Below are 22,260 nucleotides of genomic sequence, written 5' to 3'. Positions count from 1 at the left end.
GTATACCTTTCCTTAGATAAGGGTACAAAACTGTTCATGGAATTCCAGCTATCATTTGACTAATACCTTGTATAGTTTTAGCTAAACCTCCCCATTTTTATACTCAATTCTTTTTGAAATAAAGGCCAACAGTCTATTTGCCTTCCCTATCATGTGCACTTATATAATAACATTTTGTGATTCATGCACAAGGACTCCTAAATCCCTTTGTTCTGTAGCTTTCTTCAGTCTTTCTCCATTTAAATAAAATTCAGTTCTTCTATGCTTCTTGCCAAAGTGCATATTCATATTTCCCCATAGTATTTCCCACCTATTTCTAATATCATCCACAAACCTAGTTATGGTTCATTTGCTTTCCTGATCCAAGTCATTAATGTACACTGCAAATATGTCCTTTCTCATCTCACTGTCAGTCTTCTCTTAGTTATTCAATCCGTTATCCGTATCAATATACGATCCCCCAACACCACGAGCTCTTATCTTATTAAATAGCTTCATGTTAGGTCGCTTATCAAACACCTTTTGGAAATCTAAATATATTACATCTAATGGTTCCCCTTTATTTATCCTGGTTGTTAGTTCCTTGAAGCAGTCTAATACATTTTTCAGGCATGATTTGCCCTTCACAAAGCCAGGTTACCTCCGCTTGATTTTCTTATGTATCTCTAAGTACTTTGCATTAACACCCTTTATAATAGACTCTAACACCTTCCCAATGACAGATGTTACGCTAACTCGTCTATGGTTACTTCTTCGTTTCCTTTTTGAACACAGGTGTTACATTTTGCACTTTCTAGGCTCTTCCAAAATCTGAGGATTCTTGGAAGATTATAACCAGTACATTCCCTATCTGTAGCTCCTTCCTTTAAAATTATAAGATGCTACCCATCAGGTCCAGGGCACACACTGGCCTTCAGCCCCGATGTGTTTCCCTATTATCTATCCTCTAGTGTTAGTTAATGTACAATCTCCCCCATTTTCTTTTCTATTATTTCATATTTTTGGAATGCTATTAGTGTTTTGAACCATAAAGACCAATGTAAAGTATTTATTCAACTCCACTGCCATTTTCTAGTTCCCATTTATTACTTCCCTGCCTCATCTTTTAAGGGAGCTTATGTTTACTTTGACCTCTTTCTTCCTTTTTATATATGTAAAGGAGCTCTTACCGTCCATTTTGATATAACTTGGTAGCTCAACCATAAAGTTTATTATCTCACACTATTATTTTTGGGTCACCTTTTGTTGGTTTTCAAAACTTTCCCAATCTTCTGCCTTTCCATAATCTTTGCCATTCCTGAAGTCTTTTTCTTTCAACAAACTTCCAAATCATTTCAAAGAACCATATTGTCATTTAAAGGTTCCTGTTGTGAGCATTCCCCTTATAACTGGTGTATAGCCTGGCACTGATGGAGACATAGTGGACTTGTAATCCTGAGAATCCAGGCTAAGGCTCTGGGGGTATGGTATGAAATCCCACCACAGCAGCTAGGGAGGTGACGGCCTAGTGGTATTATCGCTGGTTATGTTAATCCAGAGACCCAGATAACTTTCTGGAGAACTGGGTTCAAATCCCACCGTGGCAGATGGTGGAATCTGAATTCAACAAATATCTGGAATTAAGAATCTAGTGATGACCGTGAATCCATTGTTGATTGTCAGGAAAAACCCATCTGGTTCACTAATGTCCTTTAGGGAGGGAAACTGCCATTGTTACCTGGTTAGGCCTATGTGTGACTCCAGACCCACAGCAATGTGGTTGATTTTTAACTGCCCTCTGGGCAATTAGGGATGGGCAATAAATGCTTGCCTAGCCAGCGACGCCCTCATCCTGTGAATGAATAATAAAAAGCTGGTGGGATGTAAATTCAATGAATAAACTCTGGAACTGAAGGTAGTCTCACTAATGATGATCATGAAACCATAAGTAATCGTTGGAAAACCCATTTGGTTCACTAACTATCATCCTTACCCAGTCTGGTTCCAGACGCACAGTAATATGGTTTACTCTTAACTGCCCTCTGAAATTGCCTAGCAATTAGGGATGGACAAGCGTCGATCTTGCTAGTGACGCTCAAATCACAAAGAATAAATAAATGGTGGTCCCACAACATCCCATTCAACTTAAGTTGACAAATCTCACCTCTGACCCACAATTCCATGCGCAATTTAGGTTGTTACAAGTCAAATCATTTTCAAAACACACTGGCTTACAATTCAAAATGAAGTACATCAAATAACTGAGACAACAAGGTGCAGGGCTGGATGAACACAGCAGGCCAAGCAGCATCATAGGAGCAGAGAGGCTGACGTTTCGGGCCTAGACCCTTCATCAGAAAAGGGGGAGGGGAAGGGGGTTCTGAAATAAATAGGGAGAGAGTGGGAGGCGGATAGAAGATGGATAGAGGAGAGGAAACAAACAGGTCGAAGAGGCGGGGATGGAGCCAGTAAAGGTGAGTGTAGGTGGGGAGTTAGGAAGGGGATAGGTAAGTCCAGGGAGGACGGACAGGTCAAGGGGGCGGGATGAGGTTGGTCGGTAGGAGATGGAGGTGCAGCTTGAGGTGGGAGGAGGGAATAGGTGGGAGGAAGAACAGGTTAGGGAGGCAGGGACAAGCTGGACTGGTTTTGGGATGCGGTAGGGGGAGGGGAGATTTTGAAACTTGTGAAATCCACATTGATACCATTGGGCTGCAGGGTTCCCAAGCGGAATATGAGTTGCTGTTCCTGCAACCTTCGGGTGGCATTGTTGTGGCACTGCAGGAGGCCCAGGATGGACATGTCGTCTGACGAATGGGAGGGGGAGTTGAAATGGTTCGCGACTGGGAGGTGCAGTTGTTTATTGCGAACCGAGCGTAGGTGTTCTGCAAAGCGGTCCCCGAGCCTCCGCTTGGTTTCCCCGATGTAGAGGAGGCCACACCGGGTACAGCGGATGCAGTATACCACATTGGCAGATGTGCAGGTGAATATCTGCTTGATGTGGAAAGTCTTCTTGGGGCCTGGGATGGGGGTGAGGGAGGAGGTATGGGGGCAGGTGTAGCACTTCCTGCGGTTGCAGGGAAAAGTGCCGGGTGTGATGGAGCTGGAGGGGAGTGTGGAGTGGACAAGGGAGTCACGGAGAGAGTGGTCCCTCCGGAAAGCAGATAAGGGTGGGGAGGGAAAGATGTCTTTGGTGGTGGGGTCGGATTGCAGATGGCGGAAGTGTCGGAGGATGATGCGTTGGATCCGGAGGTTGGTGGGGTTGTACGTGAGGACAAGGGGGATTCTTTTTTGGTTCTTATTGCGTGGACGGGGTGTGAGGGATGAGGTGCGGGAGATGTGGGAGACACGGTTGAGGGCGTTCTCGACCACCGAGGGGGGGAATTTACGGTCCTTGAAAAACGAGGACAACTGAGATGTACGGGAGTGGAATGCCTCATCCTGGGAGCAGATGCGGCGGAGGCGAAGGAATTGGGAATAGGGTCTACATCAAATAACTTGCACTTCTACATTATCAAACAAGTAACAGAAGATTCCTGATTCTAATACAATTTTACATTACAAGGCACTCACACACAAAACTGAGATACTAGTATGCCTGCAACAACATCAGTGACCTTACACAGCCATACTCCCAGGGCTTAAAAAAATAATTACATTCAATTTTAGGGGATGCAAAATGCCACAGTTGACTCAATGAACAATTTGTAGCAAAAAAAAAGGCTGAGGCCTAGAAAGAAGGCTCGATGGAATCTGCCCCAGACCCATTTTGGGAGGCTTAATCATGTTAACAACTCTCATTGTGGACAACCTAAATTTCAATGGGTGCACAGTGATGTCTCACTTTGACAGGGCCGACAAGGTCACATCCAACACAGCTACTGCACACTGTCCAGACCCTTAATCTAACTTTGACCATAGCCAATCCAGCCCATGTCCACAGCTCCCACATCATATACAGCACTTCACATACCTTAACCCAAGTCCAAGAAAATACATAAAATATCGTGATCAGTTCAGAAAAACTGCAAACGTTTACACATTAAAAACAAACATTGCAAACAAAACACAACAATGGTGTGATCTTTAATGCATTAAATTTAAGGGGGGGGGGGGTGGGGGGTGGGAATTCCCAATTAGGTACAAGCATTCTGATATAAAATGATGTGAATTCGAATATAATAAACACTGCCCCGTTTGTATGATTATTACTGATTTCTTCCAGAGAGGGGAGAGGTGGTGTCCTGTTGGAAGGAATGGAAGTTGGTGTAGTTGAATGGGTTTCTGGTGTGTGTTTATTCTGTCTGTCTGTCTTTACTGTGGTGTGATGTGGTGAAAGTCCTGGGGCTCGGTGGCCGCGGATCCCCTGCCGATCCATGCGGCCGCGGCTGATGTGGAGCCGGGTTTTAAGAGCGATCCATGTGCAACATTGTAACAAAGAACAGGCGGAATGGCGGCCGGAATGGAAACATTGTATCGATCCTGCTGCTACCTTCCAGAATGTAACCAGCGGCAGATTGCAACCTGTTCCCATCGGAGATTACCCCTCTGTCCGCAACCCTCCTCCCCCTGGTACCCCTCTCTCACCCTTCCCCACACCCCCTTCACCTTCACTCCTACCGCAAAAAACATACCTCCCTCCGGGGCCCGAAGCCGGGCCGCGCCGCGCCGGGTTTTGCCCCCCGCTTTTTTCTCTCTCTCTCTCTCTTTGATGATTTTGCAGGTTCGAGTCTGCTGAATCCTCACTCCGGGTTCCTGGCCGCCCCCAATTGCGCAGGAGCGGAAGCCTGACTTGCCTTTTTCTTGTTCGCCTCCCCCTCCCCTCCCCAAACCAAAGCTTTATCGCGCTGCCTGCCGGGGTTTGTAGTCTTTCCGTGTGCACGCAGAGAGAAGTCCCGCGGAGAAGCGGACTACAACTCCCCTCATTCCCTCCTCCGGTTCGCTGCTGATCCGATTCTGGGATGGTTTCACAGCACACAAGCAGGCCCTATAACCCTGCTCTGCCAACTTATCCGCAGCAGCACTCCAAACCCGAATGTTGTCTCTCTCTGTAATTTGCTTTCTCTTCACACAATTCCCTTTTGAAAGCCACAGATGAATCTGCATCCATACAGGGAGCGCATACCAGATCGTAACCGCTGCATGTGGAAAACTGTTTGTCTTCCTGTCATTTTCCTTAACCTGGTATCTGGTTGGCCAACCTTCCACCAATTTGAACGGTTTTACCCTGTCTACTCTATCCAGTCCCTTCATGCTTTTGAACGCAGAGCAAATGCTTCCCAGTATACCCTCAGAACTGAAGTCTCTCATCCCTGTAACTCATAAATCGTTTCTGCACCCTTCACCAAAGGCTTCACATCTTTCCTAAAATGTGGCCTGGAATTGGGCACTACTCCAGTTGAGGCTGAACCGGTGTTTGAATTCATTATAACTTCTTTGCTTTTGCAGTCCGTTATTACTTCTAAAACCCAGGATCTGTCTTCATTTTATTGAATTGGCTTAGAGATGTTATTTACACACCTCTGGAGAAGGTGGGACCAGAACCTGAGCCCTTTGACTCCACTGCCTTTTCTCAACCTCCCTTGCTACCTTCAATAAATTGTGTACGTATTTATCATTTGGAGAGCTGCCTTGTACGTCGGGCATAGAAAAGCCTCTTGCTGCCCTGTACCAATCGATATATGTCTAGATAAAAGCGAAAAGAACTGTGGATGCTGTAAATCAGGAACAAAAACAGAAGTTGCTGGAAAAACTCAGCAGGTCTGGCAGCATCTGTGAACAAAAAATCAGAATTAACGTTTCGGGTCTGGTGATCCTTCCTCAGAGTCACCTTCTTCAGACCCTACCTCTGAGGAAGGGTCACTGGACCTGAAACGTTAACTCTGATTTTTTTTCTTCACAGATGCTGCCAGACCTGCTGAGATTTTCCAGCAAATTCTGTTTTTGTTCCTGACGTGTCTAGGTCTGGGGCTAGGCCAATTAAAAGGGCTGGTATTTCTCCCCTATAAAAGTTTGCCAACTTTAAGGCTTTATTTTGAAGCGGATGGGGAGTTCAGAGATTTAGATCCAGGACTGCTATAGGAACAATGTTGTTAAAAAAGTGTAGAAAAGATTTACAATGATGTTACCAAGACTGGAAGGTTTGAGTAATAAGGAGAGGCTGAGGCTATTCTCCCTGGAGTGTCGGAGGCTAAGGATGACCTTATAGAGGTTTATAAAATCATGAGGGTAACGGATATGGTGAATAGCCATGGTCTTTTCCCAGGTTAGGGGAGTCCTAAAGTAGAGGCCATAGTTTTAAGGTGACAGGGAAAAGATTTAAAAGGAACCTTTTTCAGGCAGAGGGCATGTATCAAATGAGCTGCCTGTGGAAGTGGGGCAGCTGTGTGTTCCTACTGTATCCCAAACACAAAATAAAACTAAAAGAAAATACCATATATAATTGTGTAAACAGTCAATTAAGTAACTTTTGCCATAAGGAGAAGCCCTGAATTTTCCATATTCCTCATGTAAAAGTATTTCAGGGATCAAATATATTATGATTGATAATTACTTACTGGTATTTACTACAATTTATTATTTTGAAGGGAAGCTTTAGATTTTCACTCCACCAACTCTAGCAACAATCCCAATCAATTGACAAGACTAACCCATAGCACATGATCTATCATGATGGCTTCAAGGAAGAATAACAAGTAGTGGCTCAAATTAAAATAAAAGCTACAGCTGAGAAGACTAATAATTATGCAGCAGCAAGAAAGTCTAATGTTTCCCAGAAAGTGACTGGAGAAAGATATTTAATGAACTAGAAAGTATGAAGAAGAATAAAGACAACAGCGATGGAGACCAAAGCAAGTGCCCTCACTGAGAGAACACAAAGCAGTGGAATGGGTTAATGAGCGGGCAAAATTATCACATTATCACCTGTGGAATCATCCAAAATTATGCCCTCAGAGCAGTAAAGAAAAGCAGCATTCTGGAATTTGATGTATGTGCTATGTGGTGCACACGATTACCAAAAAGACAGAAAACAAATGTTTCCCAGTTCTGAAGGAGTCAAACCAGACTGGAAAACTCTTGTTTCTCTCCCCACAGATGCTGCCAGACCTACTGAGTTTCTCCAGCATTCTCTGAGTTTACTAACAAATTTCACATCTACCACCTGAATCTGATGATAAAATATCCACTGTTTTGTCCTGGAACATTTGCAGAAACAAGAAAATCGATTAGACTGCATTGGAAGTATGAGTTAAACATCGATGAAAATCGACATGCCAGTGACAAAAGTTTGGTGAGAACAAAATGGCCTGGTAAATTCGGCTGGCCACGAGGAGATACATTTCACAATGGTTCCTGGTGGATGGTCCAAGTGAAAGCCAATGGTGATATTCAAACACAAACACATTCCCAAAAAGAAATTTCAGAAAGGTATTGATATGCATGTTCACAAGAAAGCCTATCAGAAGGCAATTGCAAGAAATGGATCAAAGATTCTGAGGCCAAGAATACTGCACAGAGAAAAGTGCCTGATCATCTGGGACAGGGTCTATACTCACCTTGTTGACAGATATTATGAGATCAACCAAATCCAGTTTGGCAATTATTCCCAGTGATCTTATGAGTGTTGGTCAGCCCTTGGGTTTGTGTATACATAAATCTCTCAATGTTCATATTAGAAAGATTTGGAACAGTCTCATATTGCAATGCGGAGAAACATTCATTTCAGTAAATTTCTGTGAGCACCTTTTAACAATATTGTGTCAATGACTCATGGATATGTGGAATGAACTTGACTCCAATATTGTCATTTCAAAAATGTGGCTTATCGAATGTGCCCAATGTTACCTATGAACTGATGATGCCCAAGATATGTTACCTTCAATGATGGTGATGGTGAAGACCAGGAAGATTATGTTGATTTAATACAATCAGGCCATTGGGATGATTGCTGGTTGGCTCAGATGATGATCGGAGTAATTTTTAAGGATTCAATGTGAAGTATCATTATCTTATTAAGGTATATGTTTTTACTGTGTTGGATTAAATGTGTAAAGTTAATCATGCTGTCTTTTAAAACCAAACAGCCCCAGTTTCTTTGGTGTTCTGTCTTTAGTTTAGCCCTCTGACTAATTAATACACTTGGCTGCTGGCCTTGTACCTTGACCAAAGCTGGATATAGTATGCGAAATACAATCTGACCAAAATATGGCACAGATTCAGTGAAAGATCCCACAATTCACACAAATTAGGATTCTAATTTGGGATTTTTTTGTTGCACAGTGTTTTGGGATAGTAATTGCCACATCTACAAATAACTTCTAAAATTTCTCTCAATCATATCTCTGGCTGTTTTTAATATTAATTTACATGGTAAGCATTATTTTTCTTCTAATATTCAGCACTTCCCATTTCACTCTATTAAGTTTTATTTCCCACTGTTCTCATCTTTCTCATTTCCTGAAAACAGTCAATGATGGAAGGTTATCGTGATCCATTAAGCTGACCTCTGTCAAGTGCAACTTGACCAGGAAAAACCCCTCTCACTCAATCAATTTCCTATTATTGCAGGGCAAAGAGCCCTTATTTTCAATGATTATTTACTTCTTGCTTTACCATATACCTCTGTTATTGAATGTGAAGAGTTTGTGAATTGAAGACTGCGAAGACTTAGTTTTCTGCATGTCAACTTTCCAGACCACTTGCATTTTACAACTGTGAATTCGAGAGTCACCCAACATACTTAAGAGTTTTTAAAATTAATTCATGGGACATGATTGATGATTGATTAGGTCAGTTTTTGTTGTCCATCCCTAGTTACCTTTGGGAGGGTGATGGTGAGCTGTCACCTTGCATCGTTACAGTGCAACCATAAGTAAACATCACCTGTTCTGACTTAATGATGCAGGGAAGGTCATCGATTAAACAAATGTAGGACACAGCCCTAAGGAACTTAAAACCCCTCAGGATCTCCAGCAGAGATGTCCTAAAATTGACAGGATTGATCTCCAATCCTGCATTGGGAATACTGCAGATAGGCCAGTGCAGAATTAGCTTTATTGTCACATGTACTCAAATAAGTACAGTGAAAAGTCGTCACATTACAGCGCCATTTTAGGTACAAGGGTACCCTAGGTACAGATTATTAAGAAAAAATTCTTAGGGGAAAAAAAAGGAGAAAAATAAAGAAGTCTGGCATTACTGCTCACAGGAATAAATTAGAAAAATAAAGAACAAAAAAGTTCAAAATAACAGTCTTTCCAGCCCAGTCCTACCATCACCTAGCTTCCAATAACTGATAGAGAGACCTCCACCACTTCACTGCTGTCTGTGCTGGACCCACCAGTGTAGGAGGCACCATCTCTTTGCTGCTGAACCCACAGTCACTCCATCAACCAGGAGTCCCCAGCTCTGCTGCTGCCTCTATGATGCCAGGAGACCCCACTCTGGGCCCACGGCAACCAGGAGTCCCCAGCTCTGCTGCTGCCTCTATGATGCCAGGAGACCCCACTCTGGGCCCACGGCAACCAGGAGTTCCTGACCGCTGCTAGGCTGCAGATGCCACCTTGAAGAGTCAGTTGCAGCTGGTGCCACCACCCCCAATCACCGGTGCAGCGTTGCTGCCTCTGGCCTCGAACACCAGGAGGACATCCTGCTACCTCTGCCGCCTCCAACTGCCTGGAGACGCCCTGTCCGCCATTCCACACGCAGCCCATTCTTGCTGCTGTGCCGATGCTGCCAACTAACACCACAGCTATGCTGTATGATGATATGACACAACCATCTTCCTTTATGCTAGGTATGACGTCTGCCCATGGAGGGTTTTCTCCCTGATCCCCATTGATTCCAGGTTTCCTCATGCTCTTTGATGCCACTCTTGGTCAAATGCTGCCTTAATGTTACGGACAAGTCACTTTCACTTCCCTGCTTTAATTCAGTCATTTAATCCAAGTCTTCACCAAGGATAAAATGTGGTCAGAAGTTGCATGAGCTTGGCAACACCAAAACTGAATGTCAAGGAGCAGTTCACTGTGGAGTATGTGTTGTTTGCTAGCCCCTTGCATCACTTCTCTGTTGATTGAGAGTAGAGCAATAGAATGGAAATTGGCCGGATTAGATTTCTCGTGGCTTCTGTGGACATGACATACCTGAGCAACGTTCCACATTGTGAAATAGATGCCAGTGCTGTAACCGTCGGAGTACCTTAGTATTTTTTATAGATGTGCCTAGCTAAGTGGGTGACAAGCTGGACATCATCTGTGTAAGAGAATGTGGATGGGACTGTTGTGAGCATCCATTTATATCCCCACTCTGATTCTAGTTTCCAAGAGAAAGCGAGGCCTCCTTTTTCACAAACAGCTTCTGTCAAAGCTCAGCTTTATTGGATTCCACGGTAACAATTCCAAAACACATTTAGAAGATTAAAGCTAGTTCCCAGATACTGTATCAGTAGAAAGCAACAGCATGGCAGCAATGTCACTGGACTGATAATCCAGAATCCCTGTTCTGGGGATGCGGGTTCAAATTCCCACCATAGCAAAAGGTGAATTATGAATTTGATTAAAAAAAAAATCCAGAATAAAAATCTGGCTGACCTAATGGTAATCATTGTTGATTGATGACCAATGTTGATTGCCATATAAAAAACCGATCTGGTTCATAAATGTCCTTTAGCTTAAAAAAAAGGCAAGACTGTGTGTTAAATATTCCTGTTTACAAGGTGGTCAAAAAGGCAGAAAAGAGAGAAAAAGCAGCGGCTGAGGTGTTGATTTGGCTAGAATGAGGAACAAAAAGGGTGTAATCTATAGACCACCTCATGGGAAAGATGCAGAGGAACAAACCTGCATGGAAAGTGCAGCATTTATACAGCACGGGCAATATACCAAAATTCCAAGACACATTCCATTTAGGAACATCATCAACTATATTGACTCAAGGACCATCTCCACCTCAATCAACTGGAGATGCTCCATAAAAGCAATCTTGCCAGTGTCATACACCTTCCAAGTACAAAGATTTAAGGCCCTGAGACAGAGAGGAAGAAAAGGACCAACTGAATAATTCTTGCAAGGAGCTGGTTCAGGCAGAATAGGCCAAATGGCTCGTTTACATCTGTACATTTCTCTAATATGCTTTCTTTGAAAAGCAGTGAGTTAGTATTTAGGTCTTCAGTTCCACGTCAAGCTGGCTGGCTTAGAATAAGTTATGTCAAAACTGTCACAAATCATTCAGTCTACAGTTCACAGCCCACTATTTTCTTGAGGCAACTATGCTGGAGCACATCCCTTGAACTAATTATTTTTAAAATTTGGAAGCAGTGGATAGACAGTTAAATCTTTTAGTTTGGGGCACACAAACACTGAAGGAAGCAAATGAGAGGAACAGGCAGCTAAGGGTGTCAATGCTAAAAGTTTAACTAGCCTTTGTGAGGTCTCATCTGGAGAATTGTATTGTTCGGATTTCTTTGTGAAAGAAAGATGCAAAATTATTGGTGTAAGTCCAGACAATTATTTATTTATTTTGTCATTGAATTTGAGAGCTGTATTATAAAAACATTCTTTCCTCCGGAACTCTCCTCACCAGACAGAATGAAATAATTTTAAAAAGAAAAAAAACTTTTCTAAAGTATCTTTCACAACATTGGGACATCTCAAAGTTTTTTTTTAAAATTACAGCCAATTAAGTGTGAATATTGTTGTAGTATAGACAACACAGCACCAAACTGCCACAACCAGCTCCCATAAACAGCAGTGTGACAACGATCATATTGTCGTCACTGAGTAGTGCCTTGGAATCTTCATGTTTCACTTTAGAGGTGAACTAGAGCCTCAGTTAAACTTTCATCTGAAAGAAGGCACTTCTAACACTCGGGTACTGTAATTCAGTGTCAACCTAGATCAGTGTTTTGCAAATTTTTTTCCCCACTTTCACACCAGTTCAAGGCTTGAAAATTGTCACCGGCAAATGAAGTATAATGTTAGAAAATTGAAAATGTCCACTTTGGCTGACAGAGTAAACTTAAAATATTCAAATGATGAGACACATCCGGATCGGAGTGCCCTCATGCATGAATGCAGATATAGCAAGTAACTAGGAAAGGAATGTTACCACTAGTGACAGGAATTGAACAGAGTAGGAAGGTTATGCTTCAGTTGCACAAGGTAATGGTAAGACTGCACCTGGAATACTGTGCACAGTACTGATCATCTTATTTAGGGAAGAACATAAATATGTTAGAGACAGTTCACAAGTTTTCCCAAACTAATTCCTACAATGAGAAGGTGGTCTTAGAAGGAAAGATTGGACAGGCTAGGCTTGGAGTTTAGAACAGCAAGAGGCAGCAATTGAAACATGAAATCCTGAAGAGTCCTGACACAGTAGATGCGGAGAGGATATTTCCTCTTATTGGAGAATCTAGAAACGAGGTTCACTTGGGGGGGGGGGAAAAAAAAAAAAAAAATCAGGGTTCACCCATTAAAAACAGGTTAAACTTGCCACCAGTAGTCTCCTTCTAATGGTAGAGCAACGTTATGATCCTCTGGGACTATGAAAATTTTACCTTTCCAAATAGAGATACCAAGCCAGTATTTCAAAGATTACAGGTGTTTTGTAGAATCTGGGCTGAAATGTAATTGCTTGACCAACATTACCTAGTCACACTGCTGTTTGAATACCTTGCTGTGTTCAAATTGGCTGTTACTTATCCTACATTACAAAAGCGATTACACTTTCCAAAGCAGTTAATTGGCTCTAAAGCACATTTGAGTGTTTTGAAGTGTTACATCATAAATGCTTCTTTCTTTCCAGGTAAAATAAGTTTCCATGCATTGTGTCCAGTGCATTTGTGTTATAACAAGCAAGTGTGGCTGTCATGCTGTTCATATGGACATACCAATGCTATTTTTAACAAATAGTACTGAGATCGATCAAAGATAGTCTTCTACCTACCAACTGGTGATGATAATGAAACAATTCCATTGGCCCTGTATTCAACAAGAACAAAAAAAAAACAAAAATAATCATGATTCTCAATATTTATTGTATTAATTACATGAATTAAGACACAAGTTTTACATATGAAGGCAACTGGGTAACTTCAGTGTTTTTCCTCTTTATGCAAGATCATTAACATGCAGCATTTGCTTTGATCATTGACAATAACTTAGTGTGCAATCCATTTTCAGTTCTGGTTCCTGGCTCAGTTCCATAAACATCATATACTTATTTTCCCTTTACTAATTCCAGGTAGGTAGGGAACACCAAAAGAAGGTTCCAGTTACAGTCGACGAGTAACCTACAATCATTGTGCCCATGCTAAAATAACAACATTTACAAGTTTACACAGAACAAATACATTTTAAATGCTGGATTCTTCACAGTATTTATGTGGTGGTGGTGGCTTTACATAGCCCTTTTTTCACTCTTTGGTCATGGGCTTAACCCCCATCAAATACTCAGCTCGACATACAATAATTCATATGCAAGGATTTACAAGTTGTAAATAACAAGGGTAGAGAAAATGTAAAAGAAACAATAGTGACTATGGAAATGTGTTTCGTACTTGACCATGCCTTCCATTTTCAGGAGGCATCAGTACTAAAGCACTAAATTTACAGGAAACACACACACTCACAATGATTGGTAGGTCACTCGTTGGGAATCATTTTTTGAATTCTATACTTACAACATTATTACTTGTAATGTCACTTAATACCTATTAAAAATAATCATTGAGCTATAAAGGATACCTGGAAGCCCATACTGAAGGAACAGTGTCACGTAAACCCAGCACACAAGATTTTTTTTCACCCCCCCCACCACCCTACAAAAATAATTCATTGTCTGTGAGGGGAAGGGTGTTGAGATGTGAGGAAAAAAACATTGCTGGGGTGGGGAGGAGAGGTGGGGGAGGTGGTGGGAAGATGGGAAATGTTTAAAAGAAGTGACAAAATCCACCAGAGCAGTCAGCTGTCAAGGCACATCTCGGCCAAATCGAACTGCATGGGAAACAGCAACAAGGTGCTCACTGGTCTTCTCGCCCATTCACACTTGAACTGGAGCATCATGGCAGTGGGGTCTGTCCTAACAGCCCCACAACCAGAAGAGAATGCTGAAAAACTACAAGTTATTTTACACTGGTCTATAGAACTTGTATAGTTTCTGGATTTTGTCACTACATTTGAGTTTGTAAAAGCAGTAAATATTCTGTCAGGATAGCTAAAAAGGACAACAATTGCATGTGTAGATCAAAAATACGTGGCTGCAACTGAAGTCATGTTAAGCTACAGTACATAAAAACAAAGCAGAGAAACAAGGCTGGTAGCAGTGGGGAGAGACACACATGCGTGTGCATGTACACACACACACACGAGAGAGAGAGAGAGAGAGAGACAGATAGGGTGCGTGTGTGTGAATGCTTGCGCCTAGAGTTCAATGTGACGCACTTTCGGTTTCAAGTAGTGTCATCTTGGACTCAAAACACTAATTGTGTTTCTCTCCGGTGCTGCTAAACCTGCTGAATTTCTTGAAGTGTTTTTATTTCAGATCTCCAGCATCCACAGTATTTTGCATTAAGTTGCAGTGCACCCTAAAGCAAAGGAAAGGCAGACCACTACACATTTATTCAATGACTCCTAAATACCATTAGGCAAACTTGGCAGTAGCAAAAAAAGTAATGGAAGGGAGATGGCAACTGGTCACAATTGCTGTAAACCAAACAAAGGAGGTTTTATTTTCTTTCAAAAAAAAAAAAATGCCACCAGAGGTAGGAAGCTACAAAATGTGAAATTTGTCCTATTGCTGTATCCTTCCACACACACACACACACACACACACACACACACACAAAATGCAGTCAATTTAACTCTTCGCTCTGAAGCCTGAACTAATACCCCAGCAAATATGGTCAGGTATTTGTCCTTCTTAACTAATCCAATTACTTCCAATAAAAAAAACAGCACGCTGAGAACTAGATATTGGGATCCCACTGTTCTTTGGCTTTCCCCCACAGACAGCTGGAAGGAAATGGTCCCTCAAAATTTGAGAGGTAACACAACAACCTGACATCACAGGAGTGAATAGAACTGGCACAAAAAAATGATGGACTCCAGTGGCAACTTCTCCAGTCAGTCAGTCTGAAAAAAATTCAAGTGCATTTTTGGAAGATTCTCTGGCTTCACTAAACATGTGGCACTTAAAGTGACACTGTGCAGCAGCACATTCAAACAGCCTGTAGGAAGCTCAAGATTTTTGTATTTTAAGTGTTAAAGGACGGTGTTACGATCCTCAAAATACCACCCAATAGGACAAACAAAAAAGTTACAATGACATACATGCAAACTTACTTAACTGTGATCTGTATCCTATTTCAAATACCTTTGACGTAGTGAAAAATTACTGTCATTGAAACTCTAATAGTGTCATGGGGGTTCTCAGACATGTGCTCCTCTTCCTTGCTTCACAGGTTCATATTGCCCAACTGTAAACTATCTAAAAAGCAAAGAGTCAGCTTGTAATACTTACTCACAAACTGTGATAATTCAAGGATGCCGAGAGCCCTAGAGGGGAAATTAATGCTTTCGAGCTCAGTCCTGAAGCCCTCTGTAGTGGAAATTATCATTTTACAAGGTGTGGTGTCTCTTTGGCACACAACCAACCCAATGGCTTTGATATTCTGGCTTAAACATCACAAATGAAACAAGGTCTCCTATATTAAGTGATCTCGATCAGTACTTTCTCATCAGGATTCCATCACTTTTGTATTTGGAAAAGAGGCAATCATTCCATTTGCTGATCTCGGATGTTTCTTCCCAGTTCCAGGAAAATCTCTTATTGCCTTGCCCTCTGCAAGAAATTCTTAGCAAGGATCGAAACAGGGCACTGATCCCTGCACAGCGCAATGCTCCTTCCTGCCAATCCTGTTGCGATATGACTATTTGGCAGCTCCTACAACCAAACAAGAACCACTACACCATCTCATTCAGTTACAAGTCTCAAGGTAAAATGCTTGGCATGGATCAAGAAAAAAAGGTGAAGAAGATAAAAGTCAGTGTTCTCACCACAAGTCACTCTCTGAATAATACTCTTACATCCAGGGCTGTCCTTTGGAAGGAACAGAGACTAAAGTCATCAGAGTCCAATCCTTCCGATTGGCTCAGTGAGGCCTGGTGGTTGCCCGAGGAACTGTTGCATCCTTTGAGCCTGTCAACAGTACTTTCCCCAAGTACTCCAGAAAAATAGGGACACATGAATGGAGTGGAGTAAAAAGGGTAGTGGATGGAGCAGCAAGACCCAAGAAGAAAAAGAATAATGGAACCGAGGACGCAAGTTAGATGGGGTTTAAACCCAATTTTATATTTTAAAAACTACAATAATTTTAAACTTCAAATGACAGAAGCCAATTGAAGAGTGTCTGGACACAGACCACAAACGTTTGCAAAATGTCCTCCAATCTGGCATGATAGCTCAAATCGATATGAACACCTCAGGTGAGGTTCCTAAGCAGTGGAGTTTTATCCGAGATTGGCCCTGGGTACTTGGAATGTAGTGTTCAAAGTGCCCCAAAATTTTCAAAAACTTGCACTATACCCAAAGCTCAATACAGGAAATCTAATAACTAATGGAAGCCTATCAATAATTTTCCCCCGTTCGCATCAACTGCCCTCAAAACACCACAAACAAAAAAAAAGTGTTGCAATTTACCTCAGTGAGCGTTAAGTAACATTTAAAATTTAGTATCCTACTAAATTGGAATAATTTTGATGCAGCATGCCTCAGTAATTGCAAGTCAAGTAATACCATGAGGCTTTCAGAGTTTGCACATTCCCTAGTCACAGTGCAACACAGTGGATAGAAGAAGAGGATTGGAGGAGAGAGGGAAGGAGAGAGAGAGCATTCATAAGCGTTAGTCCACAGTGGAGCTGTTAAATTTAGTTTTGCTCTTGGACTTCGGGAAAAGCCTCTTAATCTGCTTCCTGGTCGACTTCCTCTCTTTCTCCAGGGGCATTGGCTGCTCCAGATAAACGAGATCGTTATGCGATTGGCTCATCCCAGGCTCTTTCTGATGTCTTCGCCGGCGAAAAAAGAATTTTGCACCACTCCGCATAAAACCACCTGAAAAACAAAAATCAAATTTGTAAGGCAATCAGGCCCTGCCCAAAATTACTCAAGACAAGAAAACAACATCCACTAATATTTATAATATCCCTTCTACCTTCAAGAAAAAACAGGCTGTGTCGGAGGATTTATGCACACACTGAACTATGGTCTCTAACGATTGAGAAGGAAAACATTTTGTGCCGTGGCAGTGGGTTGGACATTGCCAGTTTCAATCTCTTCTGGGCAGCACTATTAGCTTTCACCTTGGGGAGGATTCCAGTTACTCTCCCTGCTCTTCAGCTGAGACAGGAGTGAAAAAGAACCAAGCACCTGCTCACTATCTGCTGACTCCATCTGGAAGAACATGCATGCACAAGTCAGGCACACTGCAAACACCTCTTTCTTCTCTCATTTCCCCACACATGGCAGAGACCCAATAGGATGGTCATTTAATAGAAGTATTGGAGAGCCCCACAGAATCATGCCCCACTAAAAGCGAATGTTCAATGCAGCAAGGTTGCTAAGGTGTGTAATAAATCATTTACTCATTGACAATGCAATTGCTATTTGCCATAGTTTGTATTGTGGCTGTCCACAGACTGAATTCTAAGAATCTGAGCAATGCAGGTCCGCGTTCAAAAAATAAAAATCAAAAGTTCCTTTAGGGTGGCACGGTGGCTCAGTGGTTAACACTGCTGCCTCACAGCACCAGCGACCTGGGTTTGATTTGACCCTTGGGCGACTGTCTGTGTGGAGTTTGCACGTTCTCCCAGTGTCTGCGTGGGTTTCCTCCGGGTGCTCTGGTTTCCTCCCACAATCCAAAGATGTGCAGGTTAGGTGGATTGGTCATGGCAAGTGCAGTTTTACAGAGCAAGGGTAAGGGGTGGGATGCTCTTCGAAAGGCTGAATGGCCTGCTTCCACACAGTAGAGACTCCTTCCCTCCCTTAACCTGAATCCTAGTGTCTCTCTAGACTTGGGCAGAGAAGGAAATGGGATACACAGTTTGTTGTGTTTGCATTATAGTACAACATTAGTGTTTATTTCATTCCTCCCTCCCCCAAAAACACCCACCTTGATGATGTTCTGTCCTCTGCTGGACAAAGTTCTAATGAAAGATCATTGTCTGAAACTTGGTTTCTCTCTTCAGATTTTCCCAACCTGCTGAGTATTTCTAGCAGTCTATGTTTTTTTTTTAAAATTCATTTTAGAGGTGTGCAGAAGTCTGTGGTTATCAACGATATACTACTGCAATGTTACAATGAACGAAGAGCATTGAGCTAGTTGGCTTGCCACTTCTCCATGAAACGATTTTTCAAAATAATCCCCGATTTTGGAACTCAAGCAGAACATTTACCTCGAGACTTTTTCATGGTTCCCGTTTCCAAGCCACCCACAGAAAGATTGGACCGCTGTTCAAAATCCACGTCTTCCTGAGAGCCATCATTCCACTGACTGAACGCCTGACCCCCTCGAATTGTGGGCGCCATTGGTGAAGTTCCCTCTGCAGCACAAAGCTCAGCCATGGGTAAACTGTGAGTTAACGTTTGTTCCGAGGGAAGCCCAGAGATGCAGTCGGAGGAAGCAAGGGGCCGAGGTTCTTCCTGCAATGACGCATCCATGGCAGCTGCATAATCAGCTGACAGGGTCATTTCATCATCGACGGCCAAGGGAGACTGGAGGGCAAGATGGGAAAATAATGCTGTCAGATTATTAATAGCTTGCAGACAAGTCAAGCATTTAAAAGCTAAAAGTCCAAATGTGAACTGAATACTCAACACGCCCAACACAAGTATGTGCAGTTTTCAAGTTCTTTACGCCCACCGTGGCACTAAATAAAAGCTCATCAATATGAACCAAGAGAAAACATCCCTCGTGAAACTGAAGAAAAAAGTCAGACAGACGTTTTAAAGGAGTGAGTCAGGACTTGAAGTATGAATTATTCAAACACTTGGTGCTCAATTTTCCACAAGGGTCTAATTTTCACACAAGTTTCCCAACAGGCCAAGAGAATCAAAAGTCATCTCCAAGTCTCACATCACTCCGATGCAAACATAAACCATCTCTACACTGTTGCTCCAATATCTTGGAAATATGCCATCATGTAAGCACCATCATCACAAAGTCTCCAGCAACTCCAGAAGATCTACTACCAGCTTCTTCTTTTTTTGATTCATTTACAAGGTGTGGGCATTTATTGCCCGTTAGGAGTCAACCACATTACTGTGAATCTGGAGTCACATGTAGGCCAAACCAGGTTAGGATGGCAGTTCTCACATTGGTGAGCCAGTTGGGTTATGATAATTGGCAGTGGTTATAGATATTTTCTAGTTAACCCGTTCAGATCTGTTATTTACACCTCTGGAGCAGATGGGTCTTGAACCCTGGTCTCCTGGTTTAAAAGCAAGCACATGACACTACCCTCTATGCCACAAGAACCCCCACTACCAGCTTCTTAGGATAATTAGGGATGGACAAGAAATGCAGCCACTGCCTACATCTCAAAAATAAATTTAAAAATGTACAGATACACCATTTTGGTTTTGTGCTCCATCAGTGGTTTCACCAGTATTTATTATAATGCCAAGAAGCTGGAATCTTTTAATATTTTGCACTTATGAACTGAAGGGGACAAAAAAAAAAGCAGAAGTCCATCAACTTTAATCCCACATCGTGCCTTCAACACCAGTATACTCCCAACTAAAAAAAAAGGAAAGAAATAAACCACGAACATGATTGCAGAAACCCTTCCTAACTTAAATCAAGCCAAGTAACCACCAAGAGAGCAGTTAACTAACCCACATTATATTCCACATAATAGATTCACCCTCCTTCCAATCATAACATCCCTAACAATCACAAATTTGCTAAATGTAGATCTTCTGGTTTGAGAAAGGGAGGAGGATGACTAGGACACAGAGAAAGATGATGATCTCTGACGTGATACAGAACTTACCTTTGTAACACCCGAAATTACAATCGTACTTTTCTTGACGGGGGACTTTAACACATGCTTTGCCGACTCTGTTAGCTGTCGAATTGCTGCTTCGGCCACAGGGTCTGTGCCACTCAACTGCAGCAGCTCTACAAGAATTTAAGATTGTAATCAATGTTGAAAATGCCTCTAAACACCGATTAACACAACAAGACCATTCCAAAGAAAGAAAAATACCCTGGTACAATAACAACTGAATCTAACTTAACCAAAAAAGAACATGCTCAACTGGTTTGTTCCTTCCTACAACACTATGCTTAAAACCTGACTATCTTTGTGGAGTGTCTCTCAATTTCCCGCTGAACTAGAAATCCTCCTTTTTGCACATCAGAATAAAGACAAACTTGGCTATGTTAAAGAACAGGTTGATGTCCACAAGCAGCTCAGGCAATTGGTTAGCAGAGTTAGTTGGACAGCTGGTTTGCAGTGCAGATTGTTGACAACAGCATGGGTCCAATTTCCACACCAGCTGATGTTACCATGAAGGACTCTCCTTCTCAACCTCTCCCCTTGCCCGAGGTGTGGCGACCCTCAGGTTAAAACACCACCAATCATGTCTCTAATGAGAGCGCAGACTCACAGTCCTCTGGGACTATGGCAAATTTACTTTACTTTTAATTACATTCAACTTTAATACCTAGTCAGTCAGGCACTTCATTGTAGAAATCTTACAAATTTTGAAATTTAGTGAACATATCATATTGGGGTCAGATCAGCAAGACTTGTGAATCACGGGGAAAAAGTGGGAAAACATAGGAAAAAGCCTCTTACCCAAGAAGAGAGAGTTGTCAAACATCTCCCTACCAAGGGAGAAGGACAAGAGTCTCCCCCTACAGTTCTCTCTTCAAATCTGTCTCATGAACTGAATTTTCCAAAATGGTGCAGCATTCTGCCTAGTTTGTGAATATAGTAGAGAGCTACAGTTCATGAATACACACATGGAGGGACAGTGAAATGCGGTCGATTGAAAAAGGAAGACAGACTTGCATTTCTAGCACTGTGATGGGAGTGGGGAGAAGTGTATGCGTGTGTTCAAGGATGTTACAAATCAGAGCTTGATCCCCCTCTGATAACTAAAACCAAAATATCCAGAAGCTCACCTCGCCTCATAATCTGTTAAAGGTAATGTGAAAAATAGTACAACCTGCCTCTCACCTCCCAAACTGTTACAAAGGAGAGGCGAAATAAAACGGAATCCTTTCACTCACTCTATAATTAACAAGCAACAAGTAACAATATATTATCTAACTCTAGCAGTGAAGTTAACAGAACAAATTAACTGAACCACTAACAAACCAAACAATTTCCCCTTAACCACTAACTAATCCCGAATAAAACAAAATTCTAATGGTATGCTGTTCCAATAAATACAAGTCCCACATATAGAAACCAAATGAGTAAAAAAATTAAAACTTAATTTCTGACAATTACAGCAAGATAAGTCTTCCAGAATATTCTTTGCCTTTTCCGCTGTCCTCCAATCATGAATGCCTTCCATCGAATACTTGCGTCAGCAATATTAGCTAAGAGTGCCATAGTATCTTTTAGATGGTCCTTACTCAGAGCTTACAGGTTTCTGTGAGAGCCAGTGAGTTTCTCGTCAGATGGCAGTTTGCTGTCACACCATTTTTCAAATGCCCTCTTCTTTTATACTCTTGATGACCTCTCAATTTCTTACAATAGGATTGGTCTGAGGTTGTCAAAACCAAATTTAAATTTAATTGGATTTTGGTATCTAGAGCCTGGTTTAAATTAATTGGCTAAATTCAAAAACCCATTGTCTTGGCAAACATGCTGCTTTGCCTTTTGATACAATGTTTCAAATTCAAGAACTCTGTGCAGCTGCTGCTCCCTGTAGACATTTTCTTTAAATTTCCAAGCCTAGAAAGAACACATCATCTTTTAAGGGACCATGCACTCTTTCCCCTATCACTTTACAAACATCAAATTCCAACATCCTGCCTTCCAAACCACAAACACTGTACCCAACTTCACAACAAGGAGTAATACAAAAGGAATAACCTGCTCATTCATTCTTCAGGTCAGGTTTCTGACCTGAACACAACCCAGCACCAAATATGGGCCAAAGGGCTGAATTACAGACGCAAGCGAGAATGACTGTCCTTGACACCAAACGTAATGTAAAGGAGCCTTAGCGAATTGATTGGAGCAGAGAAAAACTCTATGCTGGTTGGAG

The 22,260-nt window shown here is 42.0% G+C and overlaps 2 protein-coding genes across 11 annotated transcripts in view; both read right to left on the bottom strand.

The window, feature by feature from the left end:
- Positions 1-4,732, bottom strand: part of prdm15 (PR domain containing 15) — a 79,015-nt gene extending 74,283 nt beyond the window's left edge. For all 6 annotated transcript variants that reach the window (XM_048603154.1, XM_048603155.1, XM_048603156.1 and 3 more), the window contains exon 1: positions 4,611-4,732. The gene's annotated coding sequence lies outside the window, so the exon portion shown is untranslated. The remainder of the gene's footprint in view (positions 1-4,610) is intronic.
- An 8,260-nt stretch (positions 4,733-12,992) lies between these two features.
- LOC109933950 (zinc finger and BTB domain-containing protein 21) overlaps positions 12,993-22,260 on the bottom strand; it is a 178,671-nt gene continuing 169,403 nt past the window's right edge. For all 5 annotated transcript variants that reach the window (XM_048603284.1, XM_048603282.1, XM_048603283.1 and 2 more), the window contains 3 exons: positions 20,025-20,152; positions 18,426-18,744; positions 12,993-17,085 (listed from right to left, as the gene is read on the bottom strand). In XM_048603284.1, the coding sequence (XP_048459241.1) occupies positions 16,877-17,085; positions 18,426-18,744; positions 20,025-20,152 (656 nt within the window). In that variant the 3' untranslated portion in view covers positions 12,993-16,876. The remainder of the gene's footprint in view (positions 17,086-18,425; positions 18,745-20,024; positions 20,153-22,260) is intronic.

This window comes from Rhincodon typus, chromosome 11, assembly GCF_021869965.1.
Source record: "Rhincodon typus isolate 14 chromosome 11, sRhiTyp1.1, whole genome shotgun sequence".
Taxonomy (NCBI): Eukaryota; Metazoa; Chordata; class Chondrichthyes; order Orectolobiformes; family Rhincodontidae; genus Rhincodon; species Rhincodon typus.
This window is presented reverse-complemented; position numbering and strand designations above follow the sequence as displayed.